Source organism: Pteropus vampyrus, unplaced genomic scaffold (assembly GCF_000151845.1).
Source record: "Pteropus vampyrus isolate Shadow unplaced genomic scaffold, Pvam_2.0 Scaffold78, whole genome shotgun sequence".
Taxonomy (NCBI): Eukaryota; Metazoa; Chordata; class Mammalia; order Chiroptera; family Pteropodidae; genus Pteropus; species Pteropus vampyrus.
The window spans coordinates 3,764,833-3,791,766 of record NW_011888859.1 but is presented as its reverse complement, the minus strand read 5'-3'; the positions used below and the strand labels follow the sequence as shown (position 1 = coordinate 3,791,766).

The 26,934-nt window shown below is 46.8% G+C and overlaps 1 protein-coding gene across 1 annotated transcript in view; it reads right to left on the bottom strand.

Moving 5' to 3' along the window:
- Positions 1 to 26,934, bottom strand: part of TIAM2 (T cell lymphoma invasion and metastasis 2) — a 129,948-nt gene that overhangs the window by 12,863 nt on the left and 90,151 nt on the right. The window contains exons 15-16 of the mRNA XM_011362728.2: positions 25,505 to 25,667; positions 1,916 to 2,095 (exon numbers count right to left, since the gene is read on the bottom strand). Coding sequence (XP_011361030.1) covers positions 1,916 to 2,095; positions 25,505 to 25,667 — 343 coding nt within the window. The remainder of the gene's footprint in view (positions 1 to 1,915; positions 2,096 to 25,504; positions 25,668 to 26,934) is intronic.

Here is a 26,934-nt window from a genome sequence, read left to right as displayed (position 1 = left end):
TTTTTTTCTAGTTTCACTTAATTCTGAAGAGTTCTGAATCCTAAAATCTAGAGGCAGTTGGCGACAAAGTCAGCTACTCAGCCTCCGTCATTTTAGGATGGAGAAAGCTAGATCTGCGGAGCTTTGTAAAGCCGGAAGCTTCCAGAACCTCATGGTGTGGGTCCTGAGAGCAAGTGGACAGGCCTGTGACGCCTCTGACTGCTTCGCAGCTAAACCCTCTGGCACATTCCACAGCAGCGGCAGGGAGATGGGAGAAGCTACAGAACCATTATCTTGGGAACACGCAAATGCTGACAAGTCATGCAGGGACCCAGGTTAGAGTAAAGAACGCTTAAAACTCCGTGTTACATGTCAGCGGCAAAAAGAAATCAAGAAAGGAAAGTGACGTGTGTGTGAATCACAACAGACACCCAGTGCTGGTCATTTGGTCAGAGACAGGGACGGGCTGTCATTCCTCGTGCCGGCCAACGCTGCTCAAGGGGACTTACACACCGAGAGCAGGTCCACGCCGAGCCGTGGGTGCCCAGGAGCTGCCACACTCGGGGCCCTAAGGAAACAAAGCGCAGGTTTCCTGCAGAGAGAAGGGTCCCTCCTTTCCGTCTAGTCCCCCGTAACCTCGGCACCGCCCCCAGCATCACACAGAAAGGACCCTCCCAGTGCAGGCAAAGTACAACAGCAATGAAAAGGACCTTGGACTCTGCCCTTGACCCTGCGGGGGACAGCTCCACGACCGTCCCCAAGATGTCAGGAGGGCTCTGAGGGCTCAAAACCCTTAGGGCGCACGGAGCTGCTTGGGAGAGGTGCTCACGGCTCATGGGATGACTTGGAAATCGTGTCTGAACTCCCCGAGTTTTCACTTCATCTCCCCACGTTAGATGCAGGACGAGATGTGATGGGAAATGAAATTAAGTTGTTATCTCTATAGCTTTTCTTTCTCTCCTATGGGACCAAAGGGACGGACTGTGGGTAGTTCTCCTGGGCTGGCTGTGAATAAGGCCTTTGGTAAAGCCCAGACGAAATGACGGTGACATTAATGAAAGGGGCAGCTCAGATCTGTCTCGTGGAGAAAGGTGGTAGCCGCCTGTGTGTGCGCGCGCCGATGCTTAATTCATGGACCTGGCATGTTAGAGCTGCCACAGCGGCACGCCTGGCTCAGACCCCAGAGAGGGAGGTGGCGGGGACCGCCCCAGGCTGTGCCGGCAGACCGAGGCAAAGCCAGGCCTGGACCCTCGGCCCACCGCCCTGTGCCACGCTGCTCCCAGCAATCGGCCAGTGAAGTGAGCTTAAAATCGTTCCGAAGCTTCGGCACGTACTTAAAGCGGAAGAACTCTGTCTTCCCAGGCTCCCATATTCTTATAAACTGCTTCTCTTCCCGCTAACTGGGAGCTTCTGAGTTAAATGAGTGAATTCTTCGGGTGTTAAAGATGCTCCACAACTGCCCCTTCGTGAATGTGTGGCCACGTCCATGTGATGGGAGCACAACCACCGTGGGGCTCTGTCCTGCAGTGACCAGGATCAGGCAGGGGTGGGGGCCCGAATTAGCAGTCACTATCAACAAGTTGTTCCCCGGTTCCTCATCACCTAAAAGTAATCTCTGTCCCCCTTTTACTTAACCAGCACAGATGCCCTTCCCACAGATTGCAAATGACAAACTAGAACATCTGTTTCCATAGTGAAAGCTACCTTGGCAACAAAATGAGCCGAGAATTAATTTTCTCCGAGTCCCCTAAACATTCCCACCCTCTCGCCCTTCCCTGTCTTCTCTGCAGCAACTCATTTCTTCAAGGAGCGAGTGTGTCCACCTCATGCATGGTAGGGTCCCGGGCAGATCTAGTGTGGGGACCCCCGTCAACACACAACTGGCCACCAGAGACGGGAAGACAGAGCAGGAAAGACGCACAGCATCTTCCGCTACCTTCACGTAGGACTTCTCCGTGTCCATCAGCTCCTGGATGACTTTCCGGAGGCGATCTGCATCAGAGAGGTGGCGGGCCAGCGGCCTCGGAGGTGGGTCCTGGCTCTCCCTCGCTCCTTCCATGCCGTCGGTCTGGGCGTCGTTAAAACCCCTGCACAGCGCAGCGATCTGTTCAGCACTCTGAGGGTGGACAAGAGGACACTCTCCATTATTATCCACTGCCCGCCAAGGACACAAACAGTGTCTCAGTCTGTGTCCGGCCTTCTCGAGAATCTCGCAGGGGCATGTGTCTAGGGCAGAGGGTTTCATCCAGCACAAACCACTCTGGTCATTTAAGATGCTGGCAGCAAAGACAGGGCCTTATGCTCCTTCTGTGTTTACACCTGATGCTTTTTCATCATCTTAAGCGCTTCTTTGATACTGAAACTAGAGAATAAGGCATAAGGCGCACCATAGTGAAAGCTACCTTGGCAACAAAGGTACCTCTGCAATAATGTTGCTGCCGCTTTAAAATCAAGGGTCCGGCTTCTCTAAAAGCACGATGAGAGATGGCCCCATTGGGTCCGCTCTGTCCCCTCGATGGCTGGCCTCAAGCTCAGTCTCCCACACAAAACAGCCCCGGGTGACTCGGAAACAGTGTGACACCACAGCAACTTTAGGATGGCCTGGCCACAGGGGACGTGGAGTTCTACCCTCAAATCTAACCAGTTAGCTCTGCGGTCTCACGCCAAGCAGCGGAGTCAGGAGTGAAAAAGTTTGAGATGCTGCAGGTGCTGGAACTGGGGGTAAGATCTCTACCCTGAAGGGGTCAGAGCCCAGCGGGGGCACAGACAGGGCGAGGATGGCATAGCAAAGCCTGGTGAGTACGGGAGAAGAGGGACGGAAGGGCTCTGTGGGAAACCTTCACGGAAGAGGGGAGCCCTGAGCTGGTCCTTAGCAGTAAGTAGACATTGCCGGACCTGGGGGGTGTGGGGCAGGCGAGGATTCTCATTCCAGGTAGTGGGAACAGAATATCACGGATCAAGAGGCCAGAAGGAGCGGGAATGTCTGGGGACTCGGAGCCTTCAGTGCAAGTTCCCAGCCAGGCTGATGCCCAGCGTGACAAAGCCTTCTTGAGCAGAACCCATTTGCATATTCCCGCCTTAGGCTGGTGGTTTGAAGTCTCAACCGCGTTTGCTACATGCTTTCAGTGCTCGGAGCATCATCAGATCACACGTACGACATCTTTTTATTTGCCTTTCTTTCCGCCCACATAGAAGCTCCAGCCCATCTTACCACCCACCAGTCTGTAAGACTGTCAAGGGCAGGGGCCACGTCTTTCGTTGTCGTTGCCAGCCAAGTGCCCGGCTCAGTGGCTGGTGCACAGTAAGTGCTCAGCTCACCTCCGTGGCACTGAAATTATTGAATAACAAAGCAGTTTAGTCTCAATACGAATGACTAATATCTATCCACCACCTCTGGCAACTTTCTCTCTCTCAACTAAAACTGTCTTTTCTTCAGTTTAAATGCCCTCATGCCTGATCTCTATCACTCTGCCTAGAGTAAAAAGCCGAACATGTCAGACGCATCTCTTAATATTCATTTAATTCATTTTCTTTGCTTAGATACTTCAGAACACAGACAGCTTACACAAGCATGCTGGTCGACCTCGGCGGCCTGATGCGTGCTTGTTATAAAAGCTGTCACCTGACAAACTGAAGCGCCTCAAAGAGAAAACAGGACACTCTTGCCCTCCCTGTCTCTGGCCTACCCTCCCCCAATACCGTGCCTTCAACTGATGGAAATGTACACACTCAACGGTAAAACTCAATGCTGATCTTCTGGGCTAGTCTTTCAAATCAATTCGACGGGTCCCCATTGAGGGCCTGGTCGGTCTCCAAAGAAACAGAAGCCAGCTCCTGCGTGAGGCGATCGGACTCGCCAGGGCAGACCAGAAACCAACACGAGCTCGTGCGGGACCAAGGAAGAGTGTAATAACACACATTAATGACCGGAAGCATCCCTTTGGAACGGACTGTCTGGGAAGGCTGGGGTGAAGAAGTGGGTTGTGACAGGGTCGCAGAAGGAGCATGTTCCAAGAGGGATCACAGAACGAGCCAAAGGTACAGAGGGAAAACGAGCCCAGGAACGTAAAGGCCCCAGCTCAGGGTGGTGGAAGTGAGGCCCCGCCGGACGTCTGCAGCGAGAAATCCCAGGCCCTGGGGCTCTTGAAATACAACTGCTTCTCTTTTATTTTTATGTTAATCATGGTGCAAAGTTAGATCTACCATAAAACAGGTACTGAGCCTCCAACTAGACAGAGAGACACATATGATTTCCTTCCTTCTCAAACAGTCCAAAGCACGTGTGAGTACTAATGATTCCCCTTGGACATACTCTTTATCCACTGGTTTTTGTCCTTAACTGAGAACACAAGCACATTTCTCGAAATGCCTGTCTGAAGACATTCATTCTAGATAAACTTGCAAAGAATAAGAAAACAGATGGGGTTCGTAAGGCGCCAATCAAAATGCAGCTCAAGCTATCGACATGTCTCATCGTGTTGAAAACAACCTGAAGTTCTGAGTCGTTACCGAAGTCACGCCGACCCTGTTCCGTCATGCTCTGGGAGCCCGATGACATATAGCTAAAGCCAGAGAGGGCAGTGCCGCCAAACGGTGGCTGCCCTTCTCTTCCAGAAGTGAGCGTCATAAAGAAGCCCGGGGGAATGTAACAACCCACTTCAAATTCTGTTCTCCTCCTTTCCAGTGGATGTCAGCCCCGGCCACGCACGGGCTTTGTTCGAGAGCTCTAAAAAATACACGTGCCTGAACCAACTGAGTCGGAATCTTCGGGGCCCCAGGTCTGGGTATTTCTCGAAAGTTCCTCAAGTGATGCTAACACGTGGCCCACGTGAAAACTACCCATCTATCCATCAGCATGGCCGACATTCTGCTCGGGTTTCCCAGGAGTGGAGCCAGATCACCCTGTCCCCAGGGTCTGCACTGAAGGATGGCCGCGTAAAAGGTGTGGAGATTGAGCTCGTGAGACAGACAGGAGGAAGCAGACAGAATCTCAGCTGTGATCCTGGTGCTCGGGCCTGCCCTCTACTGACTGTGCTACACAGTCTCTCTAAGATAATGACACTCCAACTCCAAAACTCACTGATTTGAAATCCATTCTGCTATTTGCACCACAAGCTCAGACAACACAATTTTGCAAGCCTGAAAAACAGTCTCCAGAGGTATATTCAGAACCTATATGAAACTCACATATATTGTATAAAATGAGATCTGACAAAATGCGCCATAAGTTAAATGGCAGCCGGTGGGATCACAGCTTTGCCTTTGCTGGAATGTCAAAAATCGCACCCAACGATGCAGCGCTAAAATAACGAGGTTTTAAAAATAAACCATCTTGCCATTTTCGGAAAATTTTAAGGACACTTCTGGCAAAACTAACTTGGAAAAGTGCATGTTAGCTGAGATGTTCACGTGCGTTTGAAGGGCCACGATGAAGTGCTAAGTGCTACAGGACCACCTTCTCACACTGAACTGGCGGGCTGTGGTCTCGGGAAGGTCCCGAGCATTATGTGGGATCAAAAGGACACAGGGTCCCTAAAAGGTGAAACTGTCAATGTGTTTTTAGATGGTTGGTTATATTTCAGTTCCTCCATGGTGATGGTTATAAATATTCAACTGATAAAGATGGAATTCGGGTGTAGCTGATAAGCAATTCCAAGGGATGGTGACTATTTTGGTTGGGATGTTTTCAGACGCGTGTATGTGCCAATGGGAGTGAAAAGCAAAGACAAGATGTAGAAGACCCAGGTTCTAGTCCTAGCTCTGCCCCCAGCCCTTCCTGGGCTCCTGAGCAAGACTCATTTCTGAGTCTTCAGTTTCCTTACTGATGAAAAAGCAGCGGCATCGCCTAGCCCATCAAGTAACTCCTCAAACTGCCTTTTGGGTCAAGGAGAAAAGGGAACTCACATTTGTTGAGTACCTGCTCTATGCCAGACAGACACAGGTGGGACGTGGTCCCACAGAAATTGCCAGCATTTAATCCTTGCCCAGACTTGACAGGTGAGGGGTAAGGAGGCACTGGCAGGACCTTGATGGCACAGGACCCGTCTTCTCTCTAGCTCTCCACAGGGCTGACCTCTGCCACGTACCTGGCGGAACTTGGGGGCAAAGCTGGCTTGTTCCTTCCTCAGCCTTCGGCCACCACAGGGTCAGGGCTCTCCGGGCTCCAGGAGAGTCCAAATCTACTCCAGGTGGCAAGAGGGGTGGCCACCCACCTCTGGAGGCACCTCTGCTTACACAGGCCAACGCAGCTCGCCCACATCCTCAGACAACTCTGCCTTCTACTAGGCTGACGCTAACCCCACCCCCACCCCCACCCCTCACAAATCCTGCCTTAAAGGCCATAGACAGAGGTTCACAGAGGTTCACAGAGCTGGGAGCATGAGGACCCGGTAGGCGGCCTAACGGTGTGCGCTTGTGCAGAATAAAAACCACCAGAACTTGAAATGTACACTTCAGATTGGTGTTTTCCAGTTTGTAGTGATCGGTGCCAAATCTATGGGTTCATCGTGGGCCTCGCCTTTTATACGAGAGCACAGCACAAATGTTTTCTTAGGAATTCATGTTAAAAATTAAAAGTTTTCCCTAAAACTATGCCATATGGAAAAGCAGTGATATTAACCAAAAAATTTTTTTCACGTTTATAAGGTTACCCTAAAGCCGATCCTGTTTGAAAATGATGTGATCTTATTTCTGGATGAGGAGCATCTAGCTCAGGACCCCTAGATTAGTATCTTAAGTGTTCTTACTACAACAACAACAACAACAAAGTAGCCGTGTGACGTGATGGATATGTTAATTAGCTTGATTGTGGTGAATATTTCACAAGGTATACAGATTATCAGATCACCAAATTGCGCATCTTAAATATAAACAATTTTTGTCAACTACGCCTCAACAAAATAGGAAAGGAAAAGGACATCAAAATAGTGTCATTTTTTATTTTGCTTTTTTTTTTATATATATATATGAATAAGGACACCTTCTGCTTCTTTATATTAGGGGTGAAAGGTGTCTATTTTCAAGGGGCCCCATTTCTCCGAGGTAGCTCAGGAGAAAACTGCTCGGGATGATGAGCGCTTTGCCCCAGATTCTCTTCGGAGGAATTCAGGTAAGAGCCTCTGTTTTAAACACGGTCTGAGTCCCATAGGTGAGCCTTCTAACCTTGGTTCAGCACAATACTTCTCGCCAGAACGGCATGGGCCCAGCCTCCTCCCGGCTGCGTTAGTAAAAAGCGGTTTCATTCCTACATGGCAACTGTGATATTCACTCTGCTCTCATCTGGACCTTCGCTACCTCAGGCTTTTCAATTTCCCTGTGGGTTTTGGAACCTAAAAAAGAGAATTCCTTAAGTACATCGCATCACCCATTTCAGGACGATGACAGATTTCGTAGCTACTCCATGAAATGCCTGTGAGTACCCATCAGCGGCCGGGCTCTGCCCCATCTTTCCTGGCTCAGTTTGCGACCAGGTCCTCACTTAAGGACACCAGGTGCTGCAAAACTCTTTTGTCAAAGGCATCTGTTTGTACTACTTGGGCTCCAAAACCACTTCCAGTCTATGAAAAAAGGTTTAAAAGTACTACGTAATTTGGGTAACACTTCATAGGGAAACGCTTACAGATAAATGACAGCGTTTGCGGTGTGCTCTGCTTTTGAATCTCTGGTTTAGAGGAAAAAGATAACCTCAGGGGAAAAATCAGTAACGGACTTTGTCAACAAGCAGACCTGAAAGGAAAGATCCCCTCATACCGTGTGTCACTGGCCATATCACAACATGAGATCAATTTGGCAGACCTGGAGCTGCCACCCACGGCCTCCTCTCTCTCCATCAGACAAACCAGCTCTAAACTGACCTTGACATGGACCAAACCCAAGTCTGGATAACGTCCACAGAGTTTCGCCATTCAGGATACTAAACAGAAGAACTAGGTTCCTACCACACTTCTCATGTCCCTAAAAAGAATGTAGGTTGGTGGGGGAGGGGGGAGGAGCGGATCAAAAACAAGCTGTAGGCTCTGGCCAATGGCCAGCTGTCTTCAAGGACAGCCCAGCCCCAGGAAGTCGTCTGCATGGTATGTGCTCATACTGTGCACTACAAACCTACCAGTTCACCATGAGGAGTGTGCACTACCACTCAGCCTCAGAGTGCAGCAATGGCATCAGCTGCCGTATCCTCGCAAATTAGTGAAGTCAGAAGAACTCCCCTTGGTAATAAAAAAGTAACTAAAAATTGTACACAGGACTTTTTCTCAATTCGCCTTGCACGTCATTAAAGTCTCCAACTTAAAGAAAAATCTAACATTACCTCCCCCCCACCGCCAAATAACCTAATAATACCCCAAATACTGCCATCTGAGGGAATCCAGAAGGCGCAAGGAGGGTTACATGGATTTCCCAGGAAGGATTTCCCAGTATGGGCAGATGCATGATGGGCTGGATTCCAGGGGAAGCGGATACCCACATGGAACGGGGGCCCACGTCATGCACCGCCAACCACAGATGCCTGTGCTGCCTGTGTCCGCCAGGTCAGAATTCCAGGGCTGACCTCTGGTCCATGGTCGCCGGCGCCTGGCGGGGCTGCGGGCTGAGCATAGAGGGCAACCAGGCCGCACCTATGCCGGGGAGTCTCAGCAGAGGGGGAGGGAGGGGCTCGTTAGTGTTTGGCGCCTTCACAGGGCATCGAGTGGGGGGTTGGGGGAGGAGTTAAAAAACAGATTCAAGATGATTGTTTTTATATTTGGGGGACAACCATTCGTTTTACAGTGATACAAGCCCTGGATCGAAAACTCTACAGAAATGGCATGAAATTTTTATGTTTACTAAAATGATACAAAAAGGATGAGGAAATGCTCATAAGCTTTATTTTCTGGACCAGTTCTCTTTCCAAAGGCAGAATGGAAATGTAAATTATAAAATTAAACATGAGCTTATGTCAGATGAGAGTTCCTTATTTTATATTGAAATGTAAAGATTAACCTAAATAAATGATGGCACAAAAATGCAATGAAACATATACAGCAATTACCAATTATGGGAGAGATTGCTGTTTGTTGACCAAAAAAAAGATATGATTTACTGGAAAGGGAAGAAAGTAGGTCTGCATTTTCTAAAGTAACTGTTTATGTATATATACTGTATACACACACATTTTTTAAAATGGAACTATAAACACGGTGGTTAATACTGCATTTCAAGTTACTTCCATTTTAATCTTTTAGCTTATCTGAATGTCCTCTTTTTATAGTGGTTTAATTTTTTTTTTTTTAACTTAATGGAACCCTTTCCTGTTGCTTAAAAAAAAAAAAAAAAAAAATGATCTGAGGCAGAAGAGGCCTGATAAACATTCTGCTTGTATGAGGACACAGCGATGAACAAGATCAATCCAATCCATCTGCTCACGGTGCCTGAGCTGGGCTGCGAGACCAGCTTTGAGCAAGTAATTCAAATATGATCAGCATTCAACGCCCTGTGCAGCCTGTCCGTCCCCTGAGCTCCGCCCCCTTCCAGTACCCCATGTGGGTGAGACGCCCCCACCCGGGGCCTCGGCACATGCTTTGGACTAAGCTTTCTTAAACGGTTACATCGTCCAAAACAGGAGATGTAAGCACACAGGCCACGGAGTTACAACCTGGCCGTGACAATTACTGGCTGTGTGGCCTTGACCCACTGCTCCGGTGACTCGGTTTACTCGCCTATAGAGCAGGGATCCTGCTTTATAGGGTCTTCGAGAGGAGCCAACGAGGTAAAACCTGTAAAAATACTTAGCACAGCACCAGGGACCTATAAGGCCAGTGCTCAGTAAAAGTTATAATACGCACAAGTTTAGTTTTCCAAGTTGTTGTTTTGAGAAGTGCAGAAGAACAAATTTCCTCTGAGTTCCCTGAAGGAAAGGCCAGAAACACCAAACTTCGTTTATTCAATATTTCTTAATCGAGCGACCCCTCTACGCCAGGCTCTGTTCTAGGAGCTGGGGATGAAGCACCGCACATAAAAGATGAAAACCTTGACCTTCATGCAAGAATGTCATAGGAGCTGGAGGAAGGGCAGAGAGGCGACAAGGACAGAGGACAGAAAGTGGACCCCCGGTATCTCAGACAGAAGAGTAAGGGCTCTGGGTGAAAACTGAACAGGGAGGAGGCGTGTGGAGGGCGGGGTGCGCTGCAGCGGGGGAGGGGGTGGCGGAGAAGAAGGTGAAGTTTGAGCAAAGGCCAAGGGACAGAGGGAGTGACCACGGGGGTGTCTGCGGGGAGGGCAGCCTTTGCGAAGGCAGAGGCCTTTGTGGGGCGCCTGTGTGTGCTGAGTAGTAAGTGCTCAGGGCTCCGTGCCACACCCCGAGAGGAGGGAGGTCAGAGTCGTGAGTCTGGGGGGAGGGACATGCGATTCTGTGTCTCCCAGACCAGTCTCCTCCCTGGGCAGGAAGCAGCCGATCCACAGCCAGTGTGAAACAGGCCTGCTGCCTGCCTTCTGCTCGGTTTCCTTATTTAACCGGAGTTTGGTCAGAATTCAGGAAGGAATGAGATACGCTCTGCTCTCTCTGCCAAGGATATTTCAAGGACTAGGACAGGGAGCGTTCTCCACATCCAGGCGTCTCTTTCACATAAGATATCGGGTGTTTCAATGTCATTCTTACATAACTTCCGCAAAACAGCTCGTCCTAAGTCATCCCATGCTAAGTACTGCATTTCCTCTTTCCCACCGTTCACCCAGAAAAGAAAGACAGGCTTCCTTCTGGGATACAGTGAAACCTGCAGACCAAGGAAGATGCACGCCAGCCAGAATGTTTCCTTGACTTCCAAACACAAAACAGTGCGACCTCTGATATAAAAGAGACTTTAACGACTCTGGAGCAAACAGGTGGGTTAAAGGTGGGTCCTGAGAGCGAGGGTCAGCAAACTACAGCCTACGGGCCAAAGTCAGGCTGCCATCTGTTGTTGCAAATACAGTTTTATTAGCACTGGGCCACCTCGTTCATCGGCCGACTGTCCACGGCTGCCCCCGCACTCAACCGCAGAGCTGAGCGGTTGCCAGAACCTAAAATATTTACTGTCTGGCCCTTTACAGGAAAAGTTTGCCAAACTCTGCTATAAAGAGATGAACCCAGAACAAAAAAAAAAAAAAAAAAAGGATTCTTCTTTCACAATGAAGTCTCAATTAAAATTCGAAATAATCTAGGCAACTTTTTCTTCCTGGAAATTTTCAGTGAGTAAATCAAAATGTAAGTTTATATGTTTTTCTAGACTACAAATGAAATCTTAATTCACGTAAGATACAAACCCTTTTATGTAGTATGCTCTCAATTGTGCCAACAAAAAAAAAAACAGAAACACCTGCGTGCTCACCTGGCTAGGATCCAGGGCTCAGAAAAACGACTTAAATTTTCTTAACAGTTTTTACTTTGTGCTGCTTTAGAATGGATGGAATGATTCAGTTTGCTTTTCCTGTGCCTTGGGACGTTAAGACCTATATTTAAATGTTTTCCTGTCATTATATCATTTAACATTCATTATGACTATGTTTATCTAGTTAAAAAAAGTCTCTAAACCAATATCTTTTGATTTTTTTTGGAAAACACTTATACTTAACTATGACTTTTCTTATCTACCAACACTATCCTCCACCCACTTTCCATCCACAGGTCTAAGCTGTTTTTCTCTTCCATTTTTCTCTAGCCAACTTTTGTTCTGATAATTATATAAATTCATTTAAACGTGTGTATTTACAATAAGTCCCCCTTTTAACATTTAACTCTATCATTCTGGTCGGTTTCCATGTTTACTGCCAGTTTTCTCAAAAAACATATCTATTCAACATTTTATTATGTCTCTGACTTTATTCTTGGCAACAGATAATACTATTGAGACATTTTTGTAGGAAAGGTCATTAAGTGTTACGTAGTGTTAGAAGGTACAAGGTTGAGATTTTTCCCTATATTTGTCACTTTGTTCGAAGAGAAAACACGTAATAACACCAATCATAATCAAATTCTTTGGCAAATCTGTTAGCCACCGATTTTCTGGGCAGGTAAAGTCTACACTGTAAACAGAAGACCGAGGACAGCGCAGCTGAATCCCGCAGAGTCAGGGGTAACAGTTCAGCCTGGGTCCAGCTTTGCTCAAGACATCTCTGCCCAGCTACCCTCGCCCAGGCTGTCCCCCTGCTGAGCATGCTCCCTTTCTACGGTTCCCGAAGAAGTATGTTTTCTTTCTCGTGGTAACCCACGTGGGCTCCTGGTTCCCTTACCTAGAAAAAGTAGGGCAACACCTGGTTCCAGCTACAGATCAAGCACTCAGCTCTGAGAGCGGTTTTGAGATGCTCAGAAAACTATAATTCAGCGGCATCTGGTCCAGTTCCTTGATGCTATTCCTCAGGCATCTTAGATCAGCTTCCAGACTGTCGGAGAGTTGCGCCCCCTGCTGGCTCTATCTAGTTGGCTTGGTCTATCTTGTTTTGGAACCTAGGCCTTAGGTCTCCCTGTCCTCTTGGATTCCTCTTATTGGTGGGGTTTGGGGATCGTGGGGGGTGCTCATTAATGAAGAGCAATGAAGGGCAGACTGATACGGTCAACTTGCTGTCTGCCCTTCATTGCTCTTAATGATTGTCACCCTACCACTGTCCAAGCTGTCTTTCTATGAGATCATTATCGACATATTGTTGCCATATAATTTTATCTCAGGAAATATGTTTGGAGGAATCCACAAGCTAGACGCTATGATGACACCTACCACCGGAGTTGTTTTTTAAGACTACTTTACCGTTGTTGAAAGGTGCCGTTTTTCTTGTAATGTTTCTCCCACCACCGAAAAGAGTGGGAAAAATAGCAAATAACACAGAAGCAATAAGAGTATTAGAAGGTCACTTCCAAAGACATTTTTACCCTTCAAAGGATGGGATTTTTTTTTTGGGGGGGGGGGAAGGGGCAGGATTCTATATAAATGTAATTCTGTAAGGAGGGAGCTCCAATGGGAAACCCGACATTGAAAAGGCATGCTCAGATTAGTTAGTGGCTATAAAATGCTGGAGAAATCTTCTCTAAGAATTACTGACAAAATTATGGATTCAGTATAACTAGACCCCTCTAGTGTATGCAGATAGTACCCGCGGAGGGGACACTCAGCTGCTGCCACACAGAAGAGGCAGAAGGAAGCCAGCCGACCAGTTCCGGGAGGAGAAGAACACGTCTACTCCGATGTAAGTGGTTTTCTGGAACACTCCTCTGCTTAAATGTACCCCAAATATAGCTTTAAGTGGTTTTTTAAAAAGACCAGTATCTATTTTTTGTACCATATGAATTTTAAGGTTATTATATAGCGGCAGATTTTAAAACACAAATTTTATCTATTAAATAAGTCAAAGGCAAAAACGTTTTGTACTACACATAGTACAAAAACTACACTTCACGTTATCAGACTAATTACTATTCAGATGCAAGTATCAGCTAGTAATACCTGGTGTTCCTGGCTGTAAGAACTTTTCTGCTAGAGGTTTCAAATGATTTGATAGTAGCAACTACTGACATTTCATTAAATGGCTCTATAAAATAGATTCTTTAAAGGATAAGACAAAACAAAAACACATTTATGTAGCCTAACCAAATTTGTAAATAAAGCTAAAGAACCAAAAAGTTGTGTCCAGATTTCTAACATTCTACATTCAACTTAACAAATTTTGCTGCTCTGCCCCTAAGTCAATTTCGAGAGTAAATACACAAGTATTTCATGTCTCTGATATTTACACACATAGTTATTTGTTTGGTTTTTCACATTTTTCCTACGATCGGTGCCACATTCTCCTTACTGGGCAGTCTGGTACCGTGACAAGAAGTAGCTTTAGAATCTGACAGAGCAGGGTCTGACCACCAGACCTATCACTGGCTGGCCTGTTAACTTCTCCTATCTCATTTTCCCACGCTAAACGGGGCCAGTGATATCTATTTAATGGGTTGTCATGGAGAAAATGGGTTTAAATGAGATAACGGATACAAAATTCACAGTGCACGCTAAGGGCCGTGCCAGCATCCTTGCTCGGAGCCCCCTGCAGTTTGCAAAGCCATTTCACACGCATGACTCTTTAAGTTCACTGCCTCAAAACCGCCGTGGAAATGGAATCCCATTCTTTTCAACGAATAAGGGTTTAAGGATTCAGGGCTGAGGCTCCAGCACTCCATCCCACTGTCCCTCCTCCCGTCTGCCCTGGCAACAGTGAGTCCAGAGACAAACATCCTTCTTCTCCAACTTCACCCAGCAGGCGGATGAGACCCTTCTGATGAATCCTCTTCTCTCTCTTCTATGTCCCACTCTCCAAATGTAAAGTCAACTGTACCTGGCCGTAGGGACAATGACAGTCAACCCAAGGTGCCGGCAACACTCGGACACCAAGGAAGGAGCCACAAAACAGCCAGCACCTGCCTCCGCTCTGTTAACGTTCTCCGGAAGAAACCGAGCTGTGGTTTCCCTACCTGGGGCAGGTAGACAGGAGCATGTGCGCTGGTTTGGGGAACGTGGGGAGCCATTTCCTGGCCCTGAGTTTGATGCAAATTATGAATTCTTAAGGAACTTTCCTGAACATTTAAACTTCACCATCCACAGTCTCTTGCTGCCACTTAGAAGCGGTGCCATCACGGATGCACAGTGAGCCAACGTGGCCAGCTGGCAAGCATGCGTGGCCCCTACTGTCGCTTTAAGAAGAAGGCCCTTTTCTTTATTCCCTCCAGAGGTCGGTCCCTTTGTGACATCTTTAACCATTACACCAACTTCTACTGACTGCCCTTTCATTAGGTGATGCGGGTCAAGGATGCCCCGCAATCATTTATGACGAATGGTACATGGGTCAGGAGAGAAGGTTGAGGCACTCCGATTTGTCATATCCCCTTCATGCTTAAAAAGGACTGATTTTCAGTTCTAATATGCAGCTAAAAACAATGCTTGGAATCTGGTTTCAAAAAAAACTACAGCTTTAGGGAGAAAAAATCAAAAATAATGTAAAACATTAAGTTATTTTGTTAATATCCTGACAGTATTTGTTTATATATATTTTTTGCTAGATTTAAGCAATGTGATAATCAAGTCTGATACATTACTCTGGATTACTTCTTATTGACGAGGTCTCAAAAGAATCATCTCATATGGAATAACGTGTGCCTCGTACACATTTCTCTGAGACTTTACCACCAACCAATCTCTAAAATCTCACACTGACTAAATAGTAGAAGTGAAATCATCAAATTTAAACTCGGCCAACGATTATTTTCAGTAAACGGTTTGGCAATTTCAATCAAACTTCTAGAAAACACAAATCAATAAAGACAAAGTCACCAAAGCCATGTCTCCCTGGTGATAAGGACAGCTGATGACCTACAAAAGGGACACAGAAAGGCGGACCGAAGCCATCAGAGACAAGGTAACTGTGACAGAATGTAACTGAAAACCTTTCAAGTGTCAGACACAGAAGACTGTTTTTAAATCTCGCCTGAGATTACTGATGTTCAGTCCATCCTGGAAACTCATCTCTAAAACACCATGTTTAAGGCTTTGCCGGGCAAGCAAGAGGCCAGCAGCGCACGCCCTGTCCCTTCCTCATGCCTGGAGTCACCAGGCTGATGGGGCCGGGCCAGTCTGCTCATCTGATTATCCTTTACCTCGCGACTGGACAGACGGTGAAGGGATGGATCCTAGAGAATTCCAGTGGCAGCTCAAAGTAGCCTGAGAGGCAGAACAGTGACCCACGTTATACACTGTGGTTTGTAAGCAGCGAGCAACAAAACCCCAGGCTGTGCAAGTGTCGGGCTGGAACTTTCTAAGTAATTGCACGTCTAAGGGCTTCCTCGTCTGACACGTTGTCTGTAACCACGGGAGAATTCAGGTGGCAGCGAAGAGTCGGCCAGCGTGAAGGAAGGTGAACCGAGGAGGAGGAGGAACTTGCTGGAAGCTGAACAAACACAAGGAGGCCGGAGGAGGTGACAACAAACACAAGAATGAAAAGGAGAAAAGAGAGAGTGGGGTGGGGGCGGCCTCTTCCACATACCTGCGTTTTTCTCCTGTCTCCCAAATTAGTGACAGGTGTATTTTTTGTTGCCCTGTTCTTCATGCTGTTATCAAGAGCAGGAGACTGACTTACAAAACGGCCACTCCAGTCTTTACTTTCAGCAGTGAGAAGCTGGGATCTGAGATGGTGAACATGCCATGACCTTCCTAGGCAGAGTCTCTCCACGACCTCTCCTCTCTCAGCCACCTCGCCCCGAACACAGAGTGGCACACGCATCTACTCAGAGCTGAGACTGGAGAGGAAATTGCCAAGTGACGCAGAGCTATTTCTCAGAACTTACTTTTTTTTAAAGTGAAAGTGGCTACACTCTGCGTTTGGGGCCTTATTAAAAAGTGAGAATGTGCTATGAGTAACGAAAGGCATAAATGAAGAACATACATCTTCATTTATCCGGCACAAAGTTTTCATTGAACTGCAATCTCTAAGTATACACAATATTTAAAGAAGGCACCAGCATGACTACTTCACATGACAGTGGCTAACCCTGCCAACGCCTTTGTGAAGGAGATTTTCATGAACGAATGGACAAACCAGTGGGACACGACACCGACCCCATTCTTGGTAAATATTAAAGACAAAACAGATAGGATTCATGGTGCCCAAATAGTGGCCAGACAAAATGAGATCATACTTGTGGCTGCTATTTCTTCAAAAGGAAGGAAAGCGGTGAGCAGCCACAAAGCCTTAGCTCGCTTGCGGGTGTGATGGTGGCCAAGGTGAAGTTCGATTCTCAGTATCCTCAGACCACGACTCGAACCACCTCTGAACTGAGCGTATAAACCTTCCCGTCCTGGCCGTCGGACAGCTGTTTATTTTACCAAAGCGAATACTATAACATTTTGGTCTGCAACCAAATTTTAAATTCATGCCCCTGCCCCCAACTCATTTTTTTTCACTGATTCTAGAAAATAAAACTTTTTAAAATGCTAAAACACCTGCACGTACTGTTGCATTCGGTATTCAAGAATCTAGGGATGTCTAACCACCACCGTCAATATTGTCTCTTCCGGTCGCGACCTAATAATTTATTTGCCATTTAGAGAGGGGTTGTTATTTATTTAAAGCGTTAATGGCCAATCCCACCCAAACAATTAGGCTTGATAAAAATAAAGTTCAAAATGCTACTTGACTAAACAAACGGTGCTTTTCATTTTGTAGGCACTTGACAATTGATTCTGTAATATCAGTAATATTAAGTGAAGACAGAAGCTAGACTATTTAGATGTTTACTGAAAGTCAGAATTTTGAACCTAGAATTTCTAGATTCCTAAGGGCTGGGGGCAATCCACAGTGAAGCGTGATGAGGTCAGCGAACTCCTGGAATCGTGGGCCACTGTTACGTGTGTATATGAGCAATTTTCTGAGGGTTCACAGCTTTCATCAGATACTCATTCGGTCTGCTCTACATAACTTCCTAAACGAGGAAAGAGAGTAAAAGACCAGAGCGGATATGGGAATAAGGTATCTAACCATCTTCACCTTCATAAACCATTGAAGTTTTAACTTTGATAACTGTCCGAAGGACCATAATAGATCAATACTAATTCTACTTGGATTCTTCTGAAATTTAGTTTTCTTCTAAGCACCTCTCTGGATTCATGAGGACAAAAGACCATGCCAAGCAAAAGACGGTGTTAGAAAAAGTGTGTAGGCAGAAAGATGGGGAACAGTGGGCCCCAGCAGCACACACAGAGCCAGGATGGGGCTCCGAGACTGGCAGACCCGCCCCTCGCCTGCATCGATGCAGAAGTTTGATGACTTCTCCAAGCACAAAGCAATTTCAGTGTAAGACTTGGGGCAAAGTCCCATGCGTTCTTCCTGCGAGACCACCCTATGCCCGGATGGCTTCCCCCGAGAACGGACAGAGCCTGCTCATGGGGCTTACCGAAGTTAGGATTTAGTTTGAGAAACTCAGACTCCCTGCTTTCTTCTCCCCCAAGAAGTAAAATCGAACTGAGGTCTCCATACCTCTCCAGCTCTGACCCAAGATGCCTAGAAAGGAAACAGATGGAGACACAGGGCCAAACGCCACAGTGGATGGATGAGGAAGGAAGATGGAGGGACCCTACGACTTCTCCCCACCAGCATGAGCATACGGCCCATCCCTCAGCCAGCAGCACGGAACACAGGGAGGGACCTTTCTGTCCGGCCCCAGACGGAAACAAAGGGGAGGTTTCAAAGAGCAAGTCTGGAGACCCTTTCCCCACCCAAGTTGCAGGGAGCTGTCTGGCTAGTCACTGAACTTAGCCCTTTGTTTGCCTTGAAAAGGACAAACGCATCCTTCCTGAAGTCGCATCTCAGACAAGGTGGTAGCGAAATCACAGCCCCTGTTGTTTCGAAAGAGAGGATAAGGAGAGGCCTGGGCCAGAAATAAACGTGGGAAATAAGTCATGGGGCCAAGACCAGGTAGGTCCACACGCATCTCTGCCAGGTCAGGGTCAAAGCTTCGTGTGGCCTCAGCTCTGGGGAGTCTTCGAGTCTCTTTGCTGTTAGTCATCGCCCCAGCAGGGTGAGGAAGGGAGAGTCATTATCCCACCAGCCCTGGGGCTGCTTCTCCTGCATGTGGATCCCACAGCCGGCTCCCACCCCGCAAGCCCCGATCCCACAGCCGACCCCGCTGATTCACGGGTGCCTCTACGACTTCCTCCTTTTCTCTTCATTTTGTGATTCTGAAGATGACTCTCAATAACAACTCTTTTTTTCCAGGAAAAAAAAAAAAAAGGTTGAAAAGGGAAAGTCTGGAGGAGGAGGAGGAAGCAGGGGCAGGAGGAGGCGGGCAGGACAGTGCCGTGGGCAGAAAAGGAAGAGGCTAAAAGGGAGCCGGCCCCGTGGACATGAAAGCCAGTGACCTAAGAGCAAAGGGGGGGGGCGGGGGGGGGGGAAACAGGGACTGCATGCCCGCCTCGACCCTGCCGGCTCCTCTGTGAGTCAGGAGCTAATCATCCCCACTTCACAGATTAGGAGAGAGGAGAGGAGAGGGCCGTGGCCAGCCCCAGGCTCCCCCACACCGTGGCCTCTGCTGCCTAAACGGTATCCTATGCCAGCACAGAGCACGTGAGCCTTGTGCCGCATCTGCGACACACCCCCAGCCTCCCACGGTCCGCACGTGCCAGTCCGGTCTCATTCGACCGGAAGTCCCCGTGTGTGGGCTTTAGAAGCCGCCGTGGCAAAGGCGCAGGCAGCTGAGCGCTCGTCAGGCAGCAGCCTGCTGCTGGCAGTTTGTGTGTCTCTGGGCCCCGGTCAGCCCACGGCTCTGCCGACGGCCACAGCGCCCCTTCCACTTTCAAGTTTGATTCTTCTGTCCAGGGACACGCTTGGCGGGGCCTGAACCCCTAGGACCACACCCTGTGGCCACTTTGACAGGGAGGCAGCTGTGAAAGGAACTGGAGAGAGAGGCCACCACCGGCAAGATCAGCGCCTTCTCATCAACTCCACTGTTTGTCCTTCGTCCACTGGACAGGCTCTGCTTTCCCAGACCGCTCCCATGCGGCCGCCACTCACGCAGTGTGCCCGCTTCCGAGCTGTCACGCCACCTGCACCTCGGGCTCACTGCTCCCACCTGTGGTCAGCCCTCCCCACGCTCCGCACGGGGACCCGGTTTTCTCTTTCTCTCTTGCTCGGTTGGCACTGTGGGGGACATCTCTCACCTACTGAAGATGTAAGTGATCCCTGGCAACAAGGAGGACAGGGCTCTTATGTGCTTCATGCTGCAGCGACGTCCCTTCCTGCCACACCCAGCAAAGAGCTGGCATCTCCTAACGCATCGGCCCGAATGATCAAGGATAGGCCAGGAGGAGCAGGGACTAATACCCTGAAGCTAGGAAAATGAGAAATTAAAAGAAAAAAAAAATCCAACCAACCACAAAGAGATCAAATGGCTTTTCGTACTCCAAACTAAGGACAGTCGCTTCGAACGAGTCCACAGACTTGCCACCAGGTCCCTCCAAAGGGAAGTGTGATATTCGAAAAGAACAACGCACTTGAGAACTGGTGGAAAATTCAGCTCGGCTTCGATCCGGCCTGCGTCCTTGGTGCCTCTCTACGCGCTGACATGACATCTCTCTTCTAAGAGGTGGCAAGTCTGCAAGACCTGGCAAAGTCTCCCGCGCCCCCCTAAGCATCACAGCCCCCACTCCTGCTAGGGATGAAGGCAGATCCCACATCTACTATTTTTATTTAGTCATTTGAGGCGACCCTTTACAAAAGGTCATCCATTCACAACACACTACACAAGGAAAATAAGCTAAAAGGTGAGCAGGCTTTGTCTTCCTGCCTTTGAAGAGCTAAAAGGACTAACTGCCAGGGCCCTTGGTTTCCAATTCATTTTCATCTCATGGGACAGCTTGCAGGATCTGACCACTGACACTGCCCTCGGAAATTGGTAAGGCAGCTGAGATGGGTAAGGCATGTACTAGGTGAGCAGAGGGGAAAGGGGTCACGACATGCACATATATGTGACACATCAGGACAGGGGGACTTTTAGCCTAGTGATCTCTCATATTTGTGCTTCTAGTCGTACCTGATCCTCTGAACAGCACGGGGTTGGTGGTATTGTTATTTTTACTTATAGATGAGGACACGCTGTCTTAGAAATGTTGGGTATCTTGTCCCAGGTCACATAGTGGGAAAGCCTGGTGGATCAGGACACAGATTCGGGTTTCCAACCATGAGGTCAATAGCTCTATTATACCAGTGCCTATGAGAAAAGGCTACGTGGAACTCAATCATCGTGAAAGACAACTGTCTCACTCCTGGAAAACATCAGACCCCAAGTCACTTTTCAGGGACAATGAGTTTGCTTCGAGGATGCTCGCTCTCTCTCTCTCTGCTCATTCATCCAGGGATTATGTCAGATAACATGCGTTTAGAAATAGGTATGTTTAGCTTTTCTATAAAAGGTCACGATTACATTCATCTATTGAATAGCAGCCATGGAGAAAGGCTACTACTTATAAATAAATTATATCTTAGTTTGACTTTTTAACAAAAACATCCTATAACCAAACAGATCTCGAAATAATGCAGGAGACTCGAAGGTATGAAAGATGTGTAATTTGAAAATGCTGGCAAATAAATCATGTAGCCCAATAATCTTTTCCTTTCCCTGTTGCCTCTTAGCTCTGCTAGCTCTTCAAAGCAATTCACGTGAAAAACTCAAAAGGTTAAGCTAAGTGGGTGAGCAGGCATTAAACACTAAATGCAAGTTACGTCCGTGCTTTGTCCTAAAACCCAGCCATTAGCGCGTGTCCCTTTATTCTTCCTTGAAAAAATAAACGGGACAAAATATATCTTCAACTTGGTTCAGTTGCAAAGAGCACAACACACAGTTGTCATGCTGTATATCTCCAGATTCTGTGTGCTCTGTTCCATCAACACAACGCCTACGAACTGTAAAAATAAGCATGGCCAAAGCTACACTAGGTGATTACATAAAATTCTCCTAAAAAAGATGAAAAATACTTCATCGGGCATAACGAAAGTAAAAACCCTGCTTACCCTGTAGAAAACGGTTTCACTTTTGTGGATTTTTTAAATAGCATTAAGTCCAATACGAGTATATGCTGCACTCCGAGGAAATTGTACAAAGCATAAAATTATTTACGGTCTTCAAATTATCTCTCTTTTCAAACGTATTTTACAGAGTCAACATTTGAAATTTCCCTAAGACTTCGATATCCTTGTATTTCATTTCAAAAGGACGAAACTATTTCAGAGATCAATTTAAAGACCTACACATCCTTGGAACGAGAAAAGTTGACGGTGTCACAGAATAACTAGTATCCAAAAGAAATTCTCTTACCCTTAGTTGTAAAGAGTGCTTAACAATCAATGTCAGAATCCCTTCTGGAAAAAAAAAATATATATATGTATATATCCTTTCGGCTGCATAACAGTCTTTAGACATTTTAGAGTAAAATCAACTTTCGAGACAGAGAAAAGAAAACCATGCAAGCAAGCCCTTACATGGACCACAATCTTCATCCTTCAGAATCAAAGCCCTCGTTTACTTACGTGCTGAACATAGAAAGGGAAGTTCAAAGAGACCTGCTCCCTCTGGGAGAAACGACTGCATCTAGAGCCGGCTGGTGAGAAATGAGTAAGACACACACGTTCTCTCTCGCTCTCATTCCCAGGCACTGAAAAAAATCCCGAACTGTTCTTCCAAGTCACATTCACAACGATGTCCTAGCGCCACCAAGCTCTTCCTCCCAGGCAGCATCGGGGAAGGCCCACCCCCTTCCTCTGCATTTCTACCCCTGGCCAGGAGTCCACCCGCTCAGGGAGGGCACCAGGTTAGGGCGCACGCGGAGATGACAGAGCCGCTGAGTGCCACATCTTCAGGGCCAGCTCGGAGAGCCGAAAACGGACACAAGCAGCATTTCTGGGGGGACTGCTTAGCACACCTCCAGTTCCCAGAACAAACCAGGAACTTTCAACCCCCTCACCCAAAAAGAAATTGTTTATTCCTTTCAAACTCCAAACTATTACAATAGTGCAAGCTAATTGCTAACAAAACCAAAAAAAAAAAAAAAACTCTCCCACCGAGGAGAGGTTGACAGGGGCACACAAAGAGCTGTGACAGTAATAGGTACCCTTGAAGAGAAAGAAGGCAATCAATTATGAACCATTTGCAGAAATTGTGGGGCTGTCAAAAGCCTTAGTTACAGCTGTGCTTCATCAAGCCAGGCTGCATTTGATTTTCGAGGGAAATTATTCCTTATTCTGAAGTCTAGAATATTGTTAGTAAAATATCCCAAACAGCCCAGGTTCAACCAGGGTCTAATCTGAAAAGAAGTTAATGACCCCTGAGAAGGACAGATGGGTCAGACTGAAAAGCCCTGGAAACAGGCAGGTCTTCTCTCTGCGGAGTGACCATCTCCCGTGAGCATCTCTCGTGTCCATGGGACGGCGCCAGGACGATCCCGAAAGATCCACGCCCGGCGCTTGCCGGGCACGCATCATAAATCTCCCAAGTTGCCATTTGGAAAACAGAAAAAGATTGCTTTTAGATACAGCCTGGTGTTTCTAGGAGGCTGAAAATGATAATACAGACAGAAAATTATCTTTAATTCTTAAATTTAAAATTTTCTTTTTACTCATCTCCATTGCAATTATTACTTTTGATGGTCACTGATTCCTTTCACCTAAGGAGCAAAGAACATGTGAACTGAATAATTGCTGGGCATTTAATTAGGATTTTATGTACGGAAATCCATTATTAGAGAGAGATAGGTATCTTCAAGTTTGAAAAAGGCGAGATAACCACTTGAGACTCGAGAGGAATTTGACGACAAATGCTTTACACGCTCATATTCTCTTTTAATATTTTTTCTATGTTCTTTGGCATTTATTTCCTTTCTCCTTTAACCGTTTTAATGATGAAAATTAAAGCTCAGCCCCGATTTCAAGCTGAACTGCAGCTTTCACTCTTCTCAATTTCTAACTGCTTCTCCAATGTTCATTTTATAAATGCTTTGTTACGATAGGTTGTTAAACAATGGAATCGGAAATGGCCTCAACATGGTAACTTTTTGAATATTTCATCGAATCTTAAAATAATATAAAATTTGGAGAAGAATTTCATTTCCTTCTTAAGAATTTCAATGTATAACTTAAACTGATTATAACAGAGAGGAAGTCATTATCCGTAATGGCGTTAAGTGATGCCCCAAGCTGCCACACTGTACAGTGCCCACAGGCACACTTACCTTAAATAGACAGCCTAGCTACTTGAGTGTTTCAGAAATATTTGCTTTTTCAAAAAAAATTTAAGACAAAGCAATCAAAACACAACTCTTTGATGTTCTAGCATCTATTCCTTCAAAAAAAAAAAATAAGATGAATACTAGCTATAATAATGGATTCTCAAAAATAACTAACCCACCAGAGACAGAACAGAGTAGTAAGATTTAAAATGCTCATGATTTCAGTTTAGTAAAAGAAATTGCATCCTGGGAGCATAACCAGACCAGCGAAGGCGGCTGAGTATTTGCTTTGTATGAGAGTCAGAAAGAAGGGAAATTTTGAGGAGGTGGACAGGGGACAGGGAGGACAACAAAGGAAAAGGCTGAACAGAGGAGAGGCCAGGTGCCAGTGGCCGTCAGCATCCACTTGGAAGCTGGTAGGCTCCAGCTTGCTCCACCCTTCTCACAGGGAAGGTCACCCGGTCACCAAAAGACACGCGCATGGCCACTCACACCAAGGTACTGGCTCGGGGTAGTATTCGTCTAAACCCACCTGGAGTGTGATCCTGATGTAAGTTTTACTTAAATACGTGCCATAGCTTGTATTTCCTCCATTCTTGTTTTGTATTTAAGGCAGAGGCAAGAAATACAATAGTTATTTCAAAATCAGGTAAAACTAGACTGTGCATTAAAATAGAAGCCAATGAGACCATTTCTGAAAGGATCGCTCAGAAGAGTTAAAAATGCAAGAGAGGAGTGGACTATAACGAGCGTTGGCGAGAATTTGGAGAACTCTCATCCATTGCTGGTGGGAATGCAGAAGGGTACGGCGCTATGGAAAACAACACGGAATTACCACGGGGCCTGGCCATTCCCCTTCCAGATGCACGCCCTGAAGAACTGAAAACGAGGATGCAAACGAGTATTCGTATGCCAGTGTTCACCGTGGCATTACTCACCGCAGCCAAATGGTGGGAACAACCCAAATGTCCATCGACAGATGAGTGGATAAACAAATGCGGTGTAGACATACGATGCGGTATTATTCAGCCATAAAAAGAAGTGGCGTTAAGTTCTGACACACACTATGACATGGATGAACCCTAAAAACATTATACTAAATGAAATGCCCCAGAAACAACAGGACAGATATTGTTCGATCACTCTTCTATGAGGTGCCTAGAACAGGCGGACAGGATTACGGCGGGGGCGGAGTGAGTGTGAGGGGCTGGGGTGAACACGGAGTGACTGCCTGGTGGGCAAAGAGTTTCCATTCGTCGTGATGAAAACGTTCTAGATACGGACAACCGTGGTAACGGTTGCCTAATACTGCGAATGTGCTTAACGCCACTGAAGTGTACACCCAAAAGTGCTTACAATGGCAGATGTTATGTTTTACATATTTTACCACAACGAAATGACGACATGCCAAAAAATAACTTATCTTTGGTCAAAATATATATACAAAAGGAATGGGATAGTAGTTTACTGTGGCTTTCGGAACATCTGAGCTTTGACTTTTCTTGTCCAAACCGCCCTACCGTACGAATGACCGTGTTCACACGGCTCTACGGCAGCCTGACAGAAGGCATGGCAGGTCTGGCCAGAGCCAGTGGCTCCCTTCAGTCCTTCGCTGCAAATAAATAAAGACACTGTTGTCTGTGGGGAGAAAAACGTCTTTCATGACTGCTGGATCCGGGGACAGGACAGCTCATCTTCTTTGTCCCCCGCCTCGGGAAAAGGTGGGCATGAACGCTCGCCTGCCGGGTCCTTACTTGCGGTTTGGGACGGCATCTTACCCTGAATGTCTGCTCCGCTTTCTCCCTGGGGGAAACCTGACCCAGAGTGCCATCAGTCTGACTCCTTTTCAGGCCAGTTGTGATGTCAGGGACGTTGCTGAAATCTGCATGAAAAGGGACAAAAACATATGTGGGTTTGGCCATCGGCAGAGAGAAGTCACGACTGGTTTAAAGGCTGAGAGAGAGAGAAGGAAGGAAAATCAACGAACGACCTAGGAGGCCGCACACGGCGGTCCTCGGTGACGCTGACGTTACCACGCGCACATAGCTGGTTCTGAAACGGAGCTGGGCTCCGGCCGATTGAAGAAACCGTATCCGTCTGTTGTCATCAAAGGTGACCAATGACCGATGGAAACAATGACTTGCACGCCTTGTTCCTCTTGTCATTGCTCTGCGAACTGCAGTTCACTAAACTCTGACCTTTGATCATTTATTTGGACCAAGAATCAAACAGCTGTGACTATTGTTGGTACTTCTGCATTTTGGGCTAAGTGAGGGCAAAATCACCAGGATATCTTGGAAAACCAATGACGTAATAGCGTAGATTCTTATTACAACCCACAACCTGCTCATTTACAAGTATAATTTTTTTTTCTGGGATCGACCACAATTTCATCCTAAACTGAAAGTCCCAAGAGGAATGGCAAACCTGTGTTAACCTTCCTGAGTAAGGGCTAAGAACTAATATAAAAGGTAAGTAGAGCACGTGGTTTTCCAACCTACACCTATACACATGTGCCATCTCTATTCCTTCCAGTGGTTCTAAAGTGAGCGAATGCAAGAAAGATGGAAAGATAAGCGCTATTAAAATATAACATAGGTTTACATTCTAATTCTTGTATGTGGTAGACTGTCTCCTCAACTAGGTGAAATCAGATGGTTTTGGATCCCACTTAGCTACGAGAAGTCATCGGTCTCACACCTGAATTGATTTAGGCCTCAAAGGCACGGACGGACGTTGACAAACTCTCCAGTATGGTGGGGGCAAGAACAATGACCTCTGGAAGACTTTTAGGAGCTATGGGAGCCCTAGGAGGTTGAGGGAATTCATGGATAGAAATGCTGGTATCACCAACCACTACTCAGGCACTTGCTTTTAAGACAAGACCTAAAGAAAACATTTTAATTTTCTACATAATACTGGAGTTCCAATTTCTTCTTCCTTTTACTTCTTTCAACACCCTAATCTCACCCAGAAAAGGACCAGATCCTCCAAGTCACACTTCATTGCTGTTGGTTGTAGAGTTAAGTTAGCCTGACAGGGGAGTACTGATCACAAAAGCATGAGCTATCCCTTGGCAAATTTCAGGGAGCAGTGACAGGTGGGGATACCAGGCTCACCTCTCCCAGGTCCTTACCGCCACCCCACAGCAAGAGGACCACGCGGAAAGCAAAATTATGCCCTAAATCCAAAGTGATTCACCACTGTT